The sequence below is a fragment of the Natrix helvetica genome (genome assembly GCF_964273705.1).
Source record: "Natrix helvetica genome assembly, chromosome: 1".
Classification (NCBI taxonomy): domain Eukaryota; kingdom Metazoa; phylum Chordata; class Lepidosauria; order Squamata; family Natricidae; genus Natrix; species Natrix helvetica.
This window is the reverse complement of record NC_138548.1, coordinates 30,169,568-30,189,632: the sequence shown is the minus strand read 5'-3', so window position 1 is coordinate 30,189,632 and position 20,065 is coordinate 30,169,568. Positions and strand designations below refer to the sequence as shown.

The 20,065-nt window shown below is 39.1% G+C and overlaps 2 protein-coding genes across 9 annotated transcripts in view; one reads left to right on the top strand and one right to left on the bottom strand.

The window, feature by feature from the left end:
- EXOC5 (exocyst complex component 5) overlaps window positions 1–9,168 on the bottom strand; it is a 28,867-nt gene extending 19,699 nt beyond the window's left edge. Inside the window, exons 1-4 of one of the 4 annotated variants that reach the window (XM_081938469.1) lie at window positions 9,028–9,168; window positions 4,051–4,145; window positions 2,863–3,010; window positions 1,873–2,067 (exon numbers count right to left, since the gene is read on the bottom strand). In XM_081938469.1, coding sequence (XP_081794595.1) covers window positions 1,873–2,067; window positions 2,863–3,010; window positions 4,051–4,145; window positions 9,028–9,135 — 546 coding nt within the window. In that variant the 5' untranslated portion in view covers window positions 9,136–9,168. The other 3 variants (XM_081938471.1, XM_081938468.1, XM_081938470.1) reach the window with 3 other exon arrangements.
- AP5M1 (adaptor related protein complex 5 subunit mu 1) lies at window positions 8,205–19,739 on the top strand. 5 transcript variants are annotated; one of them, XM_081938505.1, is made up of 9 exons: window positions 8,205–8,330; window positions 10,072–10,385; window positions 12,763–13,408; window positions 14,715–14,942; window positions 15,679–15,818; window positions 17,633–17,718; window positions 18,772–18,887; window positions 19,085–19,181; window positions 19,421–19,739. In XM_081938505.1, exons 2-9 carry the CDS (start codon window positions 10,318–10,320, stop codon window positions 19,501–19,503), a joined length of 1,464 nt encoding a protein of 487 aa, XP_081794631.1. In that variant the 5' UTR covers window positions 8,205–8,330; window positions 10,072–10,317; the 3' UTR covers window positions 19,504–19,739. The 5 variants fall into 5 exon arrangements, with proteins under 5 accessions (XP_081794631.1, XP_081794628.1, XP_081794629.1 ...); XM_081938502.1 differs by lacking the exon at window positions 8,205–8,330 and adding an exon at window positions 9,245–9,365; XM_081938503.1 differs by lacking the exon at window positions 8,205–8,330 and adding an exon at window positions 9,410–9,662.
- The last annotated feature ends 326 nt before the right edge of the window (window positions 19,740–20,065 follow it).

Below are 20,065 nucleotides of genomic sequence, written 5' to 3'. Positions count from 1 at the left end.
GTTAATGAATAATGTCTGCTTTAATTAGATCTGATACTGATGTAGATTCAAGAAATATGCCACAGACTAGCCTTGATAGAGAGCAATGGAAGCCTTGGAAAAGACATTCAAATGCTTTGTGTATACCTACAAAGATCTGAATTATACAATCAACAGTATTCCTGCCACACTCTATGGGGAAGTGAAAATTGGATTTTGAAGGAGCAAGATAGGGAGAGTTTTGAGAGAATATTATTCGAGAAGACTCCTAAAAATACCATAGACAGCCAAGAAAACAAACAAATGGATTATTGAACAAATCAACCCAGAATTTTCAACTGAGGTATAATCAGATTTGTCCAGCTTTGGATATGTTATGCAAAGACCTAGATCTTTGGAATCTAATACTGGGAAAAGTGCAAAGAAAGTGATGAAGAGGATAACCAGAAGCAAGGGTGGTTTCAGTCATTGTGGCAATGAACGTACCATTGGAACATCTGACTAACCAGGTTAGGGATAAATCTCTCTATGTAGTCCTTAGGAATGAAAAAAATGACTTGATGGTACAGAATGAATTAACTGATTAAGACAAGGTGCTGGAGAGGTGAAAACCACTATCTGTTTCTTCAACCCTTTTTCTTTCTGGCTGACTTAATCAAACAGAGAGAACTGGCCCCATGATTAAGGCAAATTGCTTCCTTGTAGAAGAAGTGCATTCTTCCCTGCCCATTTTTAAAGAAAACCTCTCTTGTCTTGTAACAGCTGGAAACTGACACAGATACTACTGACGGCTAAGCTGACTGAGAAAGTGGTGTCCTCATAACTCCAAGACATCTGTAGAATGCTGATTATTTGAAGTTTTTTAGTCAGGCTTTCATTTGGCATGAAGAACTAAGGCTATTTTGATTACTGTGATAATAACATACACAAGGAACTTAATTTGGGAGTGTGACTCTATTAGTTCAGCAGCTTTCAGTATAAATGATAAAAAGCTCTGTAAGAACTAGCAAGGAAAGCAAGACTTGCAAAATAACTAGGGCAGAGAGATCATTGGGGGATACTGTCCCAGCTCAGCCGCCTTTGGTAGGTCCAAGAAACTTGTCCTGAGCATAAGTGTCCTGAGGCAGAAAGACAGGGATGAGGTATAAGCAACTCACATAGAAAATACATTCTCATTAAATTTCGTTTATGCTGCCTGTTCCTGTGCTATTATTTAAAAGGCTGGGAATAATGGCTTTTTATAAAATCACAGTATCTGAAATATTGCCTCCTCCCATAGCCTAGAATCATCTTCAAGGGCCCTGTTCCAAATGCCATTCCTGGTTGAGATGCAGTAGATGGCAAATAGTGGTGCCCAGATTTAAAATGGCCCCATATTAAAATAATACCCTGATCTGAAATTGTGCAGTTATATTCACAAGAAAAAAAAATCTGACATCTGCTAGGTTTTATCAATGCACCTCAGTATTCATTGTATGCCTTAAGAAGAAATCTAAATACACACCCTGAAAATACTTATCTATACAAAGAGATTTTGTTTGAGAGATTTCTCAAGGATCACGTGTGGAAAAATGTTCATTCACAAGTACGAAGAATTAGGGCATGAAGTTCGGAAGAAGAATATAAGGGATTTCTAAGGCATTCTAAAGGATTACTCTCTTAGCATTCTTGCAAGTTGCTTATGATTTTGCAAAATGAAAAAGTGACAGCACTACCACATTGAGGATAGCTGAATCAGCAGACAAATGAAGTTAATCTGCACTCAAGAACAATGGAGCCTGGACAAGTTGCTCACCGGGGAGCTAAGTTGTGGAAAAGTTGTAGCAAGAATTATAATTAGGGCAACTCAGTTTATCATGAGTAACCTCATTCAATCTGGCTGATGGGTCTTACCTTTTCAGGATTGGTGAAAACGTCAGACTTCAGCTCTCCATCTAGAAACTCATTAAAGTATTTCATCAGTTTGTGAGCCTCTACTAGCCGTTGCCTTGGTGTATTTACCCCCTCCAACAGATCACCTAGGTGACAGACTTTCGTTGCCACATAGCTGACATGCTCATCTAGTTCTTGGAAATGCTGGAAAGCAACCTGGGAGAAATAGACAAAAAAAATGTTTGTGTTTTCTATAACGAATGGAAATCAAGTTCTTTAATAACATTCAGTTCAAGTAAAAGCTCAAAAGCCAGTATAAGGGATGATTTAGGACCCAGCCAAGCCTCTCTAAAATGTGCAAACACCTACCAAAATTTAAAATCAATTGATGAAAAATACCATTTGAACTAATTTGAACCAAATTAATTCCACTGAAATAAAATACTTGGAATAGGCCATCACAAAGATCAGTATGTAGTTTAGTAGTATGAAATTTAGAATTATATCAAGCCTTCCCCCAAACAAGTTTGAATTTGAATTGCATATATTTGTGCGCATTCCAGCAGGGCTAGTTAATAGTTGCAGATATTTCATATGATGTAATTAAAGCAACTGAAAACAAATCTCTCCCTATAAGGAAAGGTATAGAGATAATCAAGGTAAGTTGAGTTGTCATGATCAATAAAGGACAAATATTTACCAAATTTTGTTTACAGTTATGTAAACAAATAGGAATTACTGATTACTATGGTGTGCCTAAACTGTTACTGCATTAAATGTTCATGGAATAAAAATAACATCTTTTCATGCAACATTTAGAACAGAATCCAGCAGAAAGTTAATACCTAGCTCTACACCATGATTTTATAAGCAGCTGGGTTCAAAACACACTTAAATCAAAACCAACACAACCACATTATGGAGAAGCACAATGTGCAACCTCAGCCATTCTAGGTATAATTTACTGAAGTGAGTCAGAATAATGGACGTGTCTGTGGTCTTCATGTTTACCTGATTGCTTTTCTGCAGTTCTTGAACTTTCTTGGCAAACTCCTTAGCTTCCCTTTGGACTTGTTGCTCCAATTTTTCCACCCTCCTTTGGATTCGTTCATCCAACAACTTCAGTTCATTGATATGATTCACAAATTCTTCTTGCAATCTGATGAGAATAAGCAGTTTATAAAGACAGGTTTTAATATGCAAATGTTTATCTTTGGTACTAAAATGAGACACTATAGAACATGGCAACATAAACATCACAAAGACTTTACAAAATAGCACTGACAAATAATGCCTTGGTAAGACCACAATTGAAATACTGCATCCAGTTTTGATTGCCATGATGTAGAAAATATCTTGAAACTCTATGAAAATAGTATAGAGAAGAGCAACAAAGATGATTAGGGAACTGGAAGCTTACACATATAAAAGAACAGTTGCTAGAATTGGGTAATCTAATCTAATGAAAAGAAGGACTAGGGGTAACATAATAGCTATGTTCCAATATTTAAGGGGTTGCCATAAAGAAGAGGGAGTCAACCTATTCATTACTTGAAGGCAGAACAAGAAGCAATGAATAGAAACTAATCAAAAAAAAGAACCAACCTAGACTAAGAAGAAATTTCCTGACAGTGAGAAAAATTAATCAGTGAAACAACTTGCCTGCAGAAGTTGTGGGTGCTCCAACTGGACGTTTTTAAGATTGGACAACCATTTGTCTGAAATGGTGTAGGGTTCCCTGCCTGAGCAGAAAGTTGGACTAGAAAACCTCCAAGGTCCCTTCCAACTCTGTTATACTTTTGTTTTCTTCTCCTTAATCCAAGAAGCTATACATATTATATGCCCTTTATTTATTCCATGTCTGCCCATATATATAATTATATACCAAAGAAATTAATTCACTAAACGTTTGATATCATTTACAGAAACTAAAATGATCTGTTGATTTGGCTGCATAAGATCCATTTGCTCCCCAATCTATGCTTTGAAAAGAAAAACTGTTCCCTTCTAACCAGAGTCTTGATACTTTCTAAGCTATACTGAAAATGTGTTAAGAATCTTACTTGGGTGGAGGGGAGTGGGTTCACAGTTACAGCTAGTATGCTTACTGGAAACTTCTTTGAATCATGGAAAGACTGTCCTGTGCTGAAGATGGTTAAAGTACAAAATGTATGGCTGGATTATGCAGCTAAGTGTTACCTTTTGGGATCAAAAGCTTCCATTCCACCTCGAGAACCTCCACCGGGAGTCCTCCATGCCAAGCGTTCAATGTACTCATCTGCTACAAAGGGCTCCTAGCCATAACAAGAAAAGAGAGTCTTTTACAAGGTGCCACAGTTGGAAATGTAGTCTACATCTTGTTCACATCTCACTAAAAAACTACTCAAAAAACATTTTCTGCAATTATGTAATAAGACCAATGGCACTTGTGCACAATGCACAAATGCACAATGATAGGTGCATTTAATCTAAAAACTAAACATTTTGAAAATGATAAAATGTTTCATTTAAAGTTTGTGTAATTAGCAAACGAAAGTAGCAATTGCCAATTACCCTTCAGGAACTGTCAATAACAAAGTTCAGTCTACTCTACTACTAATTCATTCAGCAGTGTCATTCCCTAAGGCTAACATGTCCTATAGAGGGCTTTTCCCACAGAACAGCTCAAAAGGATTTTGGATTGGGCAATGGAAGGTGTCTTTTTTAAAATCCTGAATTTATCCTATTACAAGGATCTCAGCAGCAGTCAGAAAAACACTCCACCTCATATTTCAGGGACCTACTCATACAAGGATAGTCTGCCTGAATATAAGGCAATTTCACATTCCATAATGTCCTTTTTCGCATTTAAAACGGTTGCCTTATAATTTCACAAGAATACATTTGACTATAGTATAGCATAAGTACACATGTTCCAGCATCCACATTTTCCAAAAATTACCAGAGGTAAGCTTTCAAGAAGCCAATTCATCAAGGCTATATTCGTGACTCATTTTTTTCAACATTTTTCTAAAATACACTACCAGTTCTTCCACCGTTGTGGTTTTCATCTCACCACTCCCATTTTGCACATTTACTAATCCCAAACCCTCTCATGTCACTCTCATGTTCTAATTGACATTTCTGAACTGTAGGTCTTTGGGAAAAGCTATCTTGTATTTTTGATTTTTTTAATTTAATTCCAAATTTAAAATTTAAGTATACAGAATGCAATAGTTATACAGACCTATTGATAGAACACTTTAATGATAGCTATTAATTAACATGTTTAAATAAAAAATATTACAACACGGGTACTAATTTCATTTCAGAAAAAAGGACAAGCAGAGTTTTTGTTTATTTTTTAAATCTAACATTAAAATCTAATTTATAGGGAGGTTCAGGCCTTTAAAAAAACACTAAGAAAAACAAGCTTTTCCAAATCAAAAGTACTTTGAGATTGATCACATTTAGGTATTCTAAAACACCACTGAACATTTGATCTCTTGTTCAGAGAGCAAAGGCTGTCTTTTACTTAACTCATGTAAATTGACTTGTAAAGTGAAAACCAGTAAAGTTACATTCTTTTCCTCTAATCTGGGAAGTTGTTGAACTTGAACTTCCAAAGTATTCTACCAGAAGTGATATGGGAATCTATTACATTGAAATGTTTGAAGCTAGAGAACAAGCTAATTAATTCAACACTAGATACAATACCTTTCTCCAACTGTCTCATTTCTGGACAAAGATAGTATGGCAGAAGTTATTGATGTTTTGGTGGCCTCTTAATTGGAATTTTGTAATATGTAAACTTTTTTTTTGAAGGTTTACTTACACAAAATGAAACAGTACTGTACTAACTGGTATTTCTAGATTTCCACAAAGATCTCTCACCAGTATAGATCTGACAAATTGAAACGTCTGCCATCTGCATTCTGAATTTACAAATAAACATTGGAAATCTTAGTGAGAAAGAAGACTAGGAAAAGGACTTTCCCACTTGAAATCTTTAAAAAGTAGTACATGTGTTCCATAAAACAATGTTATGACGACCAATCTTAATTCACTTTTAATGCAGTGTGGTGGTGGTGGTGGGTTTAAAAAAAAAGGGCTGGCCATTTCAACAGGTTTTAAAACACGGCTATATGGCTTGCTAGATTTTATGAATTCTCTATTATCAATTCTTGGCTACTTCTTCTGGAATATTGATTCTTTAGATTTTACTGTGTCATCCTGAAATACTTCCAGCAGTCCTGTATATAATAATTAGGTTTTATTATTAAGAGAGGGTTATTTTAACTATGCCTTTTTGAATAATGTGGCTGGTTCACACATAATACTACTAAAACAAAGAAGTCCTGTGTCATGCTAAAAAAAAATAAGGTATTACATGAATTCATCCAATGAATTCAATGTAACTTAATTTCCAGTAAATTAGATGCAGCAGGAGGGTAGATTGTGACTTTTCAATGAAGGAACAATTATATTTTATTAAAAAATATTCTGGAGATGCATTTTGACTTGTTTCAGCATGAGCAAAGATTGTAGATTCATTTTCAATTGAGGCTTCATTTTCCAGGGCATTCCTCCTTCCTTATATATATATATACCATTTATATACCATACTAACATCATTCTGACCCTCACTCCATTTCTTTTATAGGAGCCGATAACACCTTTAATTTAAATATTGATCTGTTACTCCCTTAGTAGCTATGATTTTAATGAATGATTCTCAGTTCAAAATGCCATAGCTGTGGATTGCTAGAATGCTGTCACAGAATCAGAATAGCTGATGGAGGGTGAATATTTAATTATCAATATTACTGTGCAAGCTTTTCCTCTCTTAAGAATACCAATTGTAAACAAAATTGAGTTTTGCAGGGAGAAACATTATAGGCAGTTTATTAAAAACAGGATTACTGTTAAAGTATCTTTTCATCCATCCCCCATTCTACTGTACAACTTATAAATCTTTTTCCAAATTCATTCCCATTCCGAATTTTATTGCAAATCATTGTTTACAAAATAATCTTGCCTTGAACAGTTGTATGACAAGTTGAGAAACAATTTATTTATTCCAAATGCTTTTATGCTACAATAATCAAACTCTAAGTGGTTTACAATCAACATATAATACAGTGAACAAAAATACCCAAAGTATCAAAATATCTAAAATAATTTAGGGGAGGAGAACTCCTGCATAGAATGTTTACATCTCCAGGTACCTTTTGTTACACCCCTAAAGGAGTGAGGACTCTACTGAAACCCAAGAAGTCTCAGGCAAGGACACTTCATCCTCACTCATCCAGGGTCAAGTAATACATGCCGTATATTCTGTCATGTCACAATTGTCTTATTAAAGGCACACCTAGCATTTGATAGCATGAACTAGGACTAGTTCCCCAGCAATCCAGCTAATTCTTAAGTGTGATCAGGAGACTGGAAGAGGGGACTGGTCTCAAATTTCCCAATCCCTCACCCTTGGAACAGTTTGCCCCATTGCCTGCAATTACCTCTCTCTGATTATCACTATCCTGATGGTCTTCTTCAGACATCTCTTCACTCCAATCACACTGGGGAACTTTTAAGCATTAAGAACCTCCAGTAGCTCCTATTACCTCCCACTCTTCCACAATTCCATCCTTCTCATTACTTTCCTACCCTGCCATTTGCTCCTTTTCTGGGCAGCAGTTTAAGTGACTGCCCACATTTTTTTCATTTGCTCCATTTTCACCTGGGCAATGGTTAGTGACTGCCTATCATCCTGTCCTCTCTCTCCCTCAGAGGTCTTCTACTACCTCCACCCCCTTCAATCTCTATCCTCTCCAACTTTTTTTCCTTCCTCCTACTCCCTTTCCTTTCCTCTTTCTGCAGATGACTACTTCTCTCCTCCACCTCTCATGGTCTGGGGGAGGGGGGTCCACCTTCACCTCTTCCTACTCAATACACTCCTTTTTCCTCCCACACTCCCCTCTCCAATCTTCATTTTTCTTGTGCCCCCCCCAAAAAAACTGTTTTCTAGGGGGTTTTCTCTCCTCCTCTTTTCCCCCACCGATCTTCCACAGCCAACACTTCCTAAACATCTGGCTCTCGATTCTCTCGCCTCCCAACGACCCTCAACCGCTGGCTCAATCTCAAGCAATGCACCCCTGCGGATGCCCCCTTCTTCGAGGGAACCAAGCTCCGTTTCTCCAAAGACTCCTCCGGTTGCAACTTTCCACGTTCTTTATCCCTCATCTTCTCCTTCCGCCACGCTTGCTTCTTTCTTTCTTTCCTCCGGGCCTCTTCGGCTCCGAGAGGCTCCCGTCGACGTCGCCCTCTCTTTCTGCCCATTGTACCGGTCATCTCAGTTCTGCCTCTTCGCTCAACCATCCTCGGGAATCTGATGGCGGCCTGGCTGGGCTTCCGCCTTCTCTTCCGGTCTCCAGTCAAGCATCCATTGATCTCCGGTGGCTGCTGGAATGAGCTCTGCGGCCTTCGCCGATTCGCCGTCCGGGGTAAATTTGTGGGTCGGTGGAAATCGATCGCCGGTTTTCCCACGCCGCAGCCGCTCGGGGTTTTCCAGCCTGACTTCGGCGACCTCCGTGGCTCCGTCCCTCCAGCCTGGACCGGGTGGTTCTCTTAGGTCTCGTCCTGCCTCTTCTGTTTCCACCGATTCTCTTTCATCAGCTTCAATTCACACAACATCATTCTCTCTCTCTCTCTCTCTCTCTCTCTCGCCCTGCAGCCTTCCAACCCCCGAGATGGTCCATTCTTACCCTTGCCAAAGGCACTTTCCCCTCCTTTTCCAGCAAAGGCACATCTCTCCCCTTTTCCTTTCCCCTCCCGAACCCCTCGCCCCACCAACTCCCCCCACGCCCACCCCCGAGGCTTCCATGCCCGGGCATCGCCAGCAGCCCGCAGAAAGAGCCATTACATAGGCGGGGAGGTGTGAGCCAGAGGCACCCTCACTATTGAAGGGGGGGGGGAGGTCCGTATACACACACCCACGCCGGTACAGGATTTAGCTCTCCCGTGTCAACTTTTCTCCCACACGCGACTTACCGGCTGCCGCCCTCCTCCGGAGGCAATCCCTCACACCCGCCATCTGCGAGGGCCGCCGGCTTATCTCTTGGGCGGCCTCGGGCATCTCTCCTGTTCCCGCATCAGGAAAAGAAAAGGAGGGCGGGCGCCTCATCCCCCGCCAATATTTACCTCGAAGAGCTCGGGTGTGACCGCAGCCAGGGCGCTCCCGTCGCTGTCTCTCTCGCGAACCCGTCCCCTCAGGCCGGCCACCCGGCGCCCAGCCCAGGCCTCCTCCATTGTCTCTCCCCGCAGCGAGGTTGCTCGAGCTCCCGCGTTCGCCGCTCCAGCGGCAGCGGCAACTTCCAACTCCTCCTCCTTCGGAAACCAACCATAGGCCCCCCCAAGAGGCCACCGGTGCTGCTCGGCTCGCAGTCGCGGTGAGGCCTGCAAGGTGGCTCCGCCCAGGCGCCTCAGTCAGCTGCTGCTGCTGTCGCTGCCACCACCGCTATCGTCTCCTCGGCTCTCCGGTACGGCCACTCTCCGCTTATTTCGGGGAGTGGGGGTAGACCCGGCGAAGAGGTCGGCGCTGGGACCGAAGGCCTCCTCAAACCGTCACCCAGAGGAAGGACGGGTGGCGGAAGCCCTCCTGGTTGAGGGGAGACCGAGTTACAGCGGGAGGAGGCCGCGCACTCTGTAAAAGGGGGCTCTGCTCAGCGCCGTTGAGGCCTGTTGTCTCAGGGGGTTTAAAGGAGCGATTTCCTGTTATATGAGGGAAAGGCGTTTTCGGAGCAAGGACTCTAATTTAGCACGAATGCCTTAAAAATGTAGGGACACAGTGCAGCTCCTTGGCTTAGGAGACTTTCTCCTATAAGAAGGAGGGGAGACACTGACTAGGGAAGAGGCTTTGTGTGCTGCAAGAAAATCTGCCTTTCCCGCTTGGAGAGAAGCCTCTCAGTGGAATAATACACTACTGTACATGGAAGCTGGGCTTCTTCCTAATTTGGAGGCTCTGCCCCGTTATAAGGGCCAGGTTAGGTGGGGATCCTCTTTCTAGAACTGGGCTTTTCAAATTGGGAAGCCCTGTAGAAGGAACTGCTGACCTACAAAACTGGGGTGTTTGTTGGGGTGTAATGCCACGCATAGAATGACCTGGGTCTGATTTGGGCGGAGGGGGCCTTGTTTCCTTTTGAAAGACTCCAATACATTTAAGATTCCCTAATCTCTCTCCCCTAGATTTTTGTGTGGAGTGTAATTAACGAAAGAAGTGGGTCCTAATTAAGTGCCCTGATGGTGTGTTTCTGGAAAGGGAGTCTGGTGGAGAATGAGAGAATCCAATCCTCCCATGCAGAAGCAAGTTGCACCATTGGAAATGAGAAGGAAGAATTTATGAGCCGCATCAAGCAATGCCCAGAATTGGACGTTTCTTGGCAGTAAAGGTATCATGGACAAATTGATCTTCCAGTCTGCTAATTATCAGTGATGGCTCTGAGAGGACTATGGCTCATCAGTCATGAGCAAGAGGCACAAAGCATTGTGTTGTTTTCCAGGTAATATGGTATATTTGTCTGGTCCAAGTCTGTATAACATACATTTCTTTTACTGCAAATATTGGCACCTTATGTTGATTTTTCTATCATTTTCTGTCTATACTTTAAAGCAAAACTCGCGTGAATTGAGCTAAGGGATAGTGAGCATCCTGCAGTCTTTGGGAGAGAATCTATAATTTAGCAGAGCATATGTTTGCATGCAGACAGTCTCAGTTTTTGATATCCCTAGCTTTGGCATCAAGCAAGTAATGAGAATGAAGTGGCTGCTACCACATATAGAGATGCTCTCAGAATATACAAGTGTAGGTTAAAGTGGACAAACAGCCATTTTACAACTTCTTTCCTTCGTAACCTTGTACAATCCAAATTTACTATGAGTTTCCAATATAAAATAAAAACTCTGAAGAGGTCTCAATAGAATGCAGTATTCTCTGTTATAGAACCACCCCAGGCAATTATATGCTGACATTTTTATCATATACGTTGGGACATGGATGTCAAACTCACAGCTTCATGTTGTCACATGACATATCGCAATGTTTTTTCCCTTTGTGGAGCTGAGGTGGGCGTGGCCTGTGCATGACGCATCCAGCCTGTGGGCCGCCAGTTTGACACTCCTGAGCTAGGAGGACATTGGAGGAAATGCCATTTCTGATATATAAGTTTAAGCTTGTTTTAGAGCTTTTTTCATTCTTTCCAAGGCTCACTGATAGCTGTAATTCCAAAAGACTGGAATCTCTCACAGAAGTGTCTGTACATTATTAATCTACAGCGCCTATGATTTTTTGAAAGCATAGAAATTAACATTGGGAACAGAGGAAACCTTAGATCTTTGGTCTGTCTAGCCCATTGTTATTTATAAAGAGCAATGGCTCTTAAACTTTATTGGAGAAGTGAAGTGGAGGATTGTGAATTGTAACCAGAATTAAATTTATGGTTAATTCTGGTTACATAAGCATAAAATCTTAAATCCTTTCTGTATGAGTCATTATCTCTGTAGAAATATTATGATATTGCAGGCCTACTTGCAGCTTGTACTAGAGATGAGTGGAGACTATGGATTTCCATAACAAATGAGTTGTTCAGCCTTAACCCAATAATTGCTCTCCTCTCCTATAACAAAGACTAGAGAGAAGGCCAGAATAAGTTTCATATCCAAGCTGCAAATAACTGGTTATTAATTAACTGGCAGTTAATTAACTGGCAGTTAATTAACTGCCACTAGATGGCAGTAAAGAGAATCAGAAACATAAGCTTTGAAAAAAAAAAGTTTAAATAAAAAGGAAACATTCATACCACTACAGAATGGAAAAACTTGTTTATATCTAAACAAGAATATACTCTGCCACCCATAAGCCTTTAGTTCTTTCATGTGAATGCTGCAAGAGTTGAAATGAAAACATAAAGACCATATACTGTTTCTGAAAAATCTGTACACAAACTGTGATGGTGATTGTTTAGGTATAGCAGTAATTGTACTCTGCAGTGTGGACTCAGGAACACTTCAGGCATCCTTCAGTCAAACTGGGAATTAGAAATAACAAATAGACATCTTCCACCATGCCAAGTTCAAATACCAACTCAACATATTACCAATTATTCCCTTTTGTTCATTCCTTCTATATACTTTAAAGTTACACTGTCAACTTGACATTTTGGAATTAGATTAATTTGGGGGGGGGGGATTCTTGATTCTGACAAAGAAGTCTTTTAGAAATAATTATTGTACAACATAGTAGTTAAATCCATTTATTAAAAAATACATTTTTCTGCTCCCCTGGTGATATTACAAGTGTTTGATATTTCCTTCACACTGAATAATGAAATAATTAACTATAGGGCTAATCATTAAGGAGAGATATCAATGGAGCCAATGATAGTCAACTATTCTGAACAGAGAAATACAAAACATTGTTTCTCAGATAGTTAGGCTGGCAAATAATGCAAGCATTGTGTCTTTATGATTAGCATATCTTGTTGGTAACAGAACTATGAAGAGTCAAGTCTCTGGGTTCCTCAGTTAAGATAAGGCATCTCTGCAATCACTAATGGAGATACATTTGGGGTATGAGTGCTTGTTCAAGTGAAATGAGAGCTGAATACATGAATATAAAAACATAAAAGATGCAAAAAAAGTTTATTGTGTCACTGCATAAAATGCTTACTTTTTAACCTGAAAATATGCTGGAGCCCGTTTATGATTTGGATAGGATTTTAGCAAATTAGCTCCAGCATCAACCTGATGTATTTCAAGTTTTATATATGTGGAATAATAACAGATTGATGTGATCTTTTGTATCTGATTCCAGATTTGTGCAAGCAAGATGACAGTAGAGAATGCTAATATTTCTGCTGTACTTCTATTTCCATATTGCAGACGTTACCCCACAGTTGAAAAGCGAGCACAGTTTTTCAATGGGCCAAATTATGTGCCAATACCAGAAGACGGTCCTTTCCTTAAAGCATTACTTTTGGAATTGAGGCTGATAGATGAAGGTCAACACTTTGTGGAGTGTAGAGATGGCTGTTCCAGAATCAACAAGACCTCAGTCTATACACTGCAGGTGGAAAGGAAGGATCTCTGGCCTGTGGTAGCTTTCCGGAAGAGTGGATTGATTTATGTTGGCCTCCCTTTAGTTGAACAGTCCCTTATGCCACGGCCACCTCTCTTCAGTATCAGTGGAATCTCTCAGGCTTTTGACTTCTTGTCAGGTCTCCTGGCTTTTATGAACTCTAATCAGAAGAGTGAAGCAGAGAGGAGTGCCAAAGTTGCCCAACTTCCAAGTTTGGTTATGCAGGCCTGTCCTCTGGGCACTCCACTAGATGCAAATTTAAATGGTTCATTGGAAAACAGTCACGTTGCTGTAAGTAGTCACACTCAGAAACCACCAGCTTGGAGAACCAACACATACAAGGGAAAGCCTCAAGTTAATATCTGTATCATTGAAAAAGTCAAATCTGTCCAGTATGACCAAAGGGATGTCGCAGACATGTGGCAAGTTTATGGAACTATAACATGCAAGGTGAGATGATTCCTATTGCAAATCTCTATAACCTATTTGACACATGGATGCATCTGGAAAAGCAACAGTTCAGCTCATCTTGGTGTGTAGAGAAGCTGAACTTAATATTTTTAATGCTTCAGCATGCCAAAGGAAAGATACTGGGGGATGGGGGTGGTGGTAGACTCGGTTCATTCTGGTAAATTAAAACAGAATGAAAATCTCACTTTACAATTATGATCTTGCTGGTAACAGCACAAGCTGCTAAAATTTTTAACAATTTTACATTGATTTTTATTGATTTACCAAATGTATATATTTCAGTATACAATTTTTCAAATGCAGTACACACACACATACACACACACACACACACTCAAAATAGCCTTATGAATTGGTCAAATTGAGTATCAGTAACCCATTTCTGACATATTATATACTCCTATAATCGACATGGAAGAGTTGGAAGAAATAAAAAGCAAAAAGGGTAAACTGCTCTAAATCTGATTTGCCTGTGTACATTTGGAAGTCCAATTATGGTTAATTTTAAAAATGCATTGATATAGTGTTTGATTGGAGTAGAAGCACTGACAATGTAATCCAATCTCTGCATACTGCAAAATAAGTGCTACTTTTTTCATTGTGTGTTATACTTAAAAAATTAGATTGTAATTTGAGAGTATTTGACAACTCAATAGAGATTTGAACCTTTAACTTCTGGATAAGAAATTTAGTAATTTACAGTGTAAATGATGAAGTCCAGGTTGGAAGATATATTTAGATGTTATCTATTTACATATGCAGTAGATAATAATAATTTACTAAATCAATACTTTTACAAAAAGGCTAAAATGTTATAATAAAGAAGAACTATAATCCTATGCCATAATATGCATGTTGGAGTCTATAAATCATTTACCATCAATTTCTATTAAAAGAATCTATAGACGTTGGCAAAAACAGAACTCTTGCTTGATATTTTGAAGGCTGTTGCTAATCAGAGTACATTATTGTTGTTGAATAAATCACCATAGTTTGTATAAGGCAACATTTATAAAATTGAGGGTTGTAATGAATTTACTTTAAACCTCAGTTCTTTGCTGTGCTTATATTTTGTAAGAAAATAATTTAAAAATTCAGTTCTGATTTGAAAACTAAAAAGATTCATTTAGCTACAGAAAAGATGTTTCTCCACTCCTTACTCTAAGCAAGAAAAAAGTTGCATTTTTCTCTTTCCACAAGGTAGTACACGATTTATTGTAGGAAGTGTATTAAATTAGGCTGTTCACCAATAATTTCCTATTCTCCTACGTTTTTGTGTTTGAAGTGTGATATAGAAGGCACTGCTCCCAATGTGACTGTTGGTTTGAACCTCCCTGCCAATGGTTCTCCTCTCCAAGATATTTTGGTCCACCCCTGTGTAACATCCCTTGATTCTGCTATTCTGACCTCCAGTAGTGTTGATGCAATGGATGACTCAGCTTTCAGTGGACCTTACAAATTCCCTCTGATACCGCCTTCAGATCTTTTTAATCTCTGCTTTTACACTTCCCAGGTAAGTTTTCAAGATTTGTAATAAACCAAGCAGGAACAACAATATCAAATGTTTATCAAAGGCTTCTAATATCAAACTAGGGGAAAAAAAAACAGTTGATAGGACACTTTAGCTACACTCATTAAGCATATTGAAGTAACATTGCCCATCTAAATTTATTATGAAAAAAAGAACTTTTAATGAGTAATGTTTTAACATGTGAGTTGATTTTTACCTAATTTTCCTCTCTGAAAAACAAGGCAGCCCCAGTATCTTCCTTGGCAATAGCTTGGCTTCTCAACATGACATGATCCCTTCTCAACTATGTGATTCTGAAAGGAATTTTCAAGTTAGCAATGGCCCTCCAGCTCATTACATGCTTTGTATGGTGTTAGGAGAGCTTTTGGCCTTCATCCTAGAAATATTTCCAGCACCCTGCTGATCAGTGGTTTAGAGAATCTAGCTTGCAAATGAGTTGTTAATTCCTATTTTCCATTAGAATTAAGCACTCTCGGCCTAATTATCTTACTGTTTAGCAATCACAGAGTTTATATCTGACATCTGGAAGCTGTCATCCTATTTTAATTTATTTTATTTTATTTTAGAATGTGCACCCTTATCACATACTTCCAAAAGAAGCCTACGGGTAGCTTTACAACATACTAAAAATGGAAACCATCAATTTATAGAATACATTAAATGATTTTAATTTAGAAATATAACAAATTCAGCTATTTATCTCTACATCCCCAACCAGGTACCTGTTCCACCTATTTTGGGATTTTATCAATTGAAAGAAGAAGAATCACAGTGGAAGTTCACAATTCACTTGAAACTTCATGAAAGTATGAAAAATACTTTTGAATACTGCAAAGCTTATATTCCCTTTTTTAATAGGTAAGAATAATCCGTCCCTCCCTCAAAACAAATACTTCTTTTGTTGTTTGGAGAATATTTGAAAAATCTCCATTTATAGAAAAATAATTTGGCCAACGTAGTTGAGTGTACTACTTCAAGAAGGTAGGAACCGACCAGTAGTCGCCTGGACTACTGTAACGCTCTCTACATGGGGCTTCCCTTGAAATGCACTCGGAGACTGCAGTTGGTCCAGAATGCGGCCGCGCGGGTAATTATGGGGAGTACAAGGTACTCCCATGTGACACCTCTCCTGCGTGAGCTGCACTGGCTTCCTGTGGTCTATCGGGTGCGTTTCAAGGTCTTGATAACGATCTTTAAAGCGCTCCATGGCTCAGGACCTAGATACCTGCGGGATTGTATTCTGCCCCATACATCCCTGCGACCAATTCGCTCACACAGAGAGGGACTTCTCCAGGTGCCGTCCACCAGACAGTGCCGGGGGGCGGCGCCTAGGAGCAGAGCCTTCTCTGTGGCGGGCCCAGCCCTGTGGAATGACCTCCCCCCGGATATTAGGATTACCTCTGACCTCCGCGCCTTCCGTGTAAAGCTCAAGACCCACCTATTCCAAGTAGCTGGCCTGGCTCAACCATAGTTTGATGATATCGCTCCTGACGGGTTTTTTAATTTTGTGATTTTATTTAGGGGATTTTAAACTGTGATTTTAATTGTTTCCATCCATCTGTCTACCTCCTCCACGTATATGTCTATTTTGTGTACGTATTGTCCATATTTGTATTTTATATGTTTTTTATTGTACGCCGCCCCGAGTCCTTCGGGAGAGGGTGCGGCTAACAAATAAATAATAATAATAATAATTATTATTATTATTATTATTATTATTATTATTATTATTATCATCATTATTATCATCATTATTATCATCATTATTATCATCATTATTATCATCATTATTATCATCATTATTATTATTATATTGGTCTGCCAGACACCTGGTATAGTCTATTGGGTTTTTAGAGGATGCTTGGGGAGGTTTCTGACTATTTATCTACTCAGGCCTTAGTTTCCTTTTGGAGTCACAGGGTGACTGGAGTCTGGGATCAGATTACACCTTGTGGTATTTTCCTGCCTGTGAAGCCTTCTGGTTTTCAGTGGATCTCTGAGAGATGAAGCATCAGAGCACCACTAGAGGAAGATGAAGGACACATGACTGAACACAGATAACGGCCTTTATTAGGATGGAATGCACGGTAGCCCGGTGGGCACATTTCCACGAGGGGTAAGCCCCCCTCGTGGCCCAACCAGGTCTCCGTTATCCCTGCGAGGTCCGGCTCCCCCTCCGAAATCAGATCATTAATGAGGGGGGCCTTATTAACAACGGACCTCGCGTTGCATAACATCAGCCTCAGGCCCTGGCTCTGTAGTTCCTGGCCACCTAGAGTGTGGGGGTTGGTGCAAGTGACCGGGCGTGTCCAACGGCCACGGTCTCCCAACCGACTACAGGATTTTCGTCTATCCTCGCACCCACCCCTCCCCACGACCGTTGGAATAAGTAAGCCCTCTACTGGAATATCAAGGTTTTTACGTCCCACAGTTACCCAAAAAAACATGTCCATTGCTGAGAATTCTGGAAGTTGAAATCCATATATCTGCAGGGCACCAAGAGTGGGAATAACTGGTATAAGTTGTTGATTCGTGTCAGATATAATTCTTAGAAAAGGGATGTGGTGTTTTCTTTGTTGTTCAGAAATTACTCAAAATTGCTTTATTAAATAATAAAGTCATGTAGAGTCCCTTTCTGCAACAAGTAATGATGCTTTGCTCTCGATTCTTAGAGGTCCTATTACTCACTTGGAATACAAACTCAGCTACGGCCAACTTGAGGTATCAAAAGAGAAAAGCTTGCTGATTTGGCTCATAGGTAAGTTAAATATATTTGGCCTTATCTGATCCAAGGAAAGGCTCAACTTTGTTTGGAAACATCTGCAGGCTGCTTTGTTTACTAATGGACGAAGAAATTTATTTTGTGTTGTGCTTTATCATTTAATTCCTGACAGTCCCAAGTAAAGTGGGGAAAATTCCTACCCAAAGGCTGCTGGAAGCTCTGTATTGAAAATATACAGCAGCTTCCCATGTTTCTAAAAGTATCCTACAGATTCTCTGATAAACCAGAGAATTCCAAAGATAGATTCTTTCACTTAGGCCTTTACTTGTCTTCTCCCCCTGGAAGGAAATTAAGTTGCTTTTTATAGAGCCTTACCATCTTTCCAGAATTTTTTTTCCAAAGTAGCAGATGAGATTAAAAGGCATTGAGCAACCTTTTATTTGCAGCTAAAGGTGTACTTTGGCGAGGCTTCATAATCACGGAATACATGGCAGTGTTGTCGTATCTTCAGTTGACAGGCCAAATATTTTGGCCCATGGAGATCGGATCAATACCAAAAAGAAAAACCCTATAAGGTTTAGCAGGCTTATTTTTGTCCAAAATTTCAACTGTGCAAACTTAGAAGGCTTTGAAAGCTACCAAAAATTGGGAATTCTATTATACATTTCTGAAAATTTGCTATTTAGAATTCTTCAAAAACCTTAATGGCACCTGGATTTTTTTTTCTTGGCTATTTTGGCAGCTGTCTACCTTTTCCATTAACATCCTTGAAAGCCAGAATTGTTTTGGCTTTTTTATTCTGCTATATCTTGCACACTTTCCTGCTTTTTCTGAGTTAGACTTCCAATACCAAAAGTGAATCCGACCAAAAATTACACTGAAGTACATTGTGAGAAGATGTATTCTGAATGGTAAAATGATCCTTCTCCACACACTGCTTTTGTTGTCGACTTTCCCCCACCTCTGTTTTATAAAGGAGCAACATATTTGTTATCCTACATAGTTTATCCTGTAGAAGAAATGCCATATAAATATTAAATAGTCCCTGTGAAATATTTCAACCTCTCTCTTTTTTTTTTTACTCTAAAGGGCAAAAATTTCCCAAATCAATGGAAATTTCTCTTACTGGGAGTGTTGCTTTTGGTCCAACAAATCGGGATCAGCCAGTAGATGCTGTTTGTACTGGAAATACTGCATATGTCAAAGTAAGTTGCGATATTTAAGAGAAAAATGGGGACAACAAGATCTCAGCTAACTGGCTTTGCAGTCAGTGGAAAATGGTATCTGTGTGCTCAGAGGATGGAAGTTCCTAAGAATCTTTTCAAGAGATCTCATTTTCAGAATCAGAAATTAGAGTCACTGCATCTCTTACTCAGTGTTTTTTTTGCTTGATTGTCTTTAGCTTTATTTTAAAATCTTGGATTTCACACTTACTGGATGTTACACAGACCAACATTCCATCCAAGTCTTTTCATCAGGCAAAGCAAAGATCAGTACAGGTGAGCATATTACATCTTTGGCAATTTAACTTGAAGCAAAGGCATTTAACTTCCAAAGATTTATGTCTGTTTGTTGGTCTGAAAATTTGAGTTTTTAATGAAACATGTTAGAATATTCTGTCCCTTTGTCTTATGTCTTATGAAAGCATTGCTTTTTAAATTAAAAAAAATACATGTATTTTGTACATTAGGATATAATCAATCTAAGAACTTACTTTCTCAATTTCTTTGAATTTTAGCTCGTGAGGTACTTTCATCAGATTATTACATCTGGAATTCCAAAGCTCCAGCACCTGTTATATATAGAACTTTACTTTTCTAATTTTTCTATTCAGTTTTGTACTAGGAAAAAATATATTGCCCAAGTATTTTACATCAGTTCAAAGCTTCTCTTTGAGGTAAAACAAACTATTAAATGATCATTTATCTATTATTTAAAATGTCTAAAGTTTTTCTGTGAGTGTACTATTAGAGACGTTGCATAATATATAACTCTTAGGCAATCAAACATACCCTGTGCCAAATAGATTACTTGTAAATTAAAATCTTTCTTGTGGGTATTGTTGATTTTACTGTCACATTTCTCAACCTTAAGTAAGTTGCTGAACATCATTTCTTTACATTGCTGGCCTTCAGAAAATGTTTTGAAGAAACAAAAATTTAGAAGTACCTCTGACGATATACATACTGAAAAGTATTTTGCTTTTTACATTGAGCAACCACAGTCTTTTTCTATCAAATTAGATGTCCTCCAGATGCATTGGATATATGAGTTTAAACTGTACAAAATATTCTTGAATTTGTAAGTTTAATCTTGTTATACATAAGTTGCCAGCTTTCTTTGCTGCTTTTATTTCTGAGAGGGGCAGCAATTTATGCTGACA

What these genes read in the sequence shown, in the direction of transcription:
- AP5M1 (XM_081938505.1), top strand. Translation starts at nt 10,318, where the DNA reads ATGGCTCTGAGAGGACTATGGCTCATCAGTCATGAGCAAGAGGCACAA. An exon ending in AGCATTGTGTTGTTTTCCAG is followed by an intron (nt 10,386 to 12,762) that starts GTAATATGGTAT and finishes TCCATATTGCAG; the next exon opens with ACGTTACCCCACAGTTGAAA. An exon ending in CTTGCTGATTTGGCTCATAG is followed by an intron (nt 17,719 to 18,771) that starts GTAAGTTAAATA and finishes TTTACTCTAAAG; the next exon opens with GGCAAAAATTTCCCAAATCA.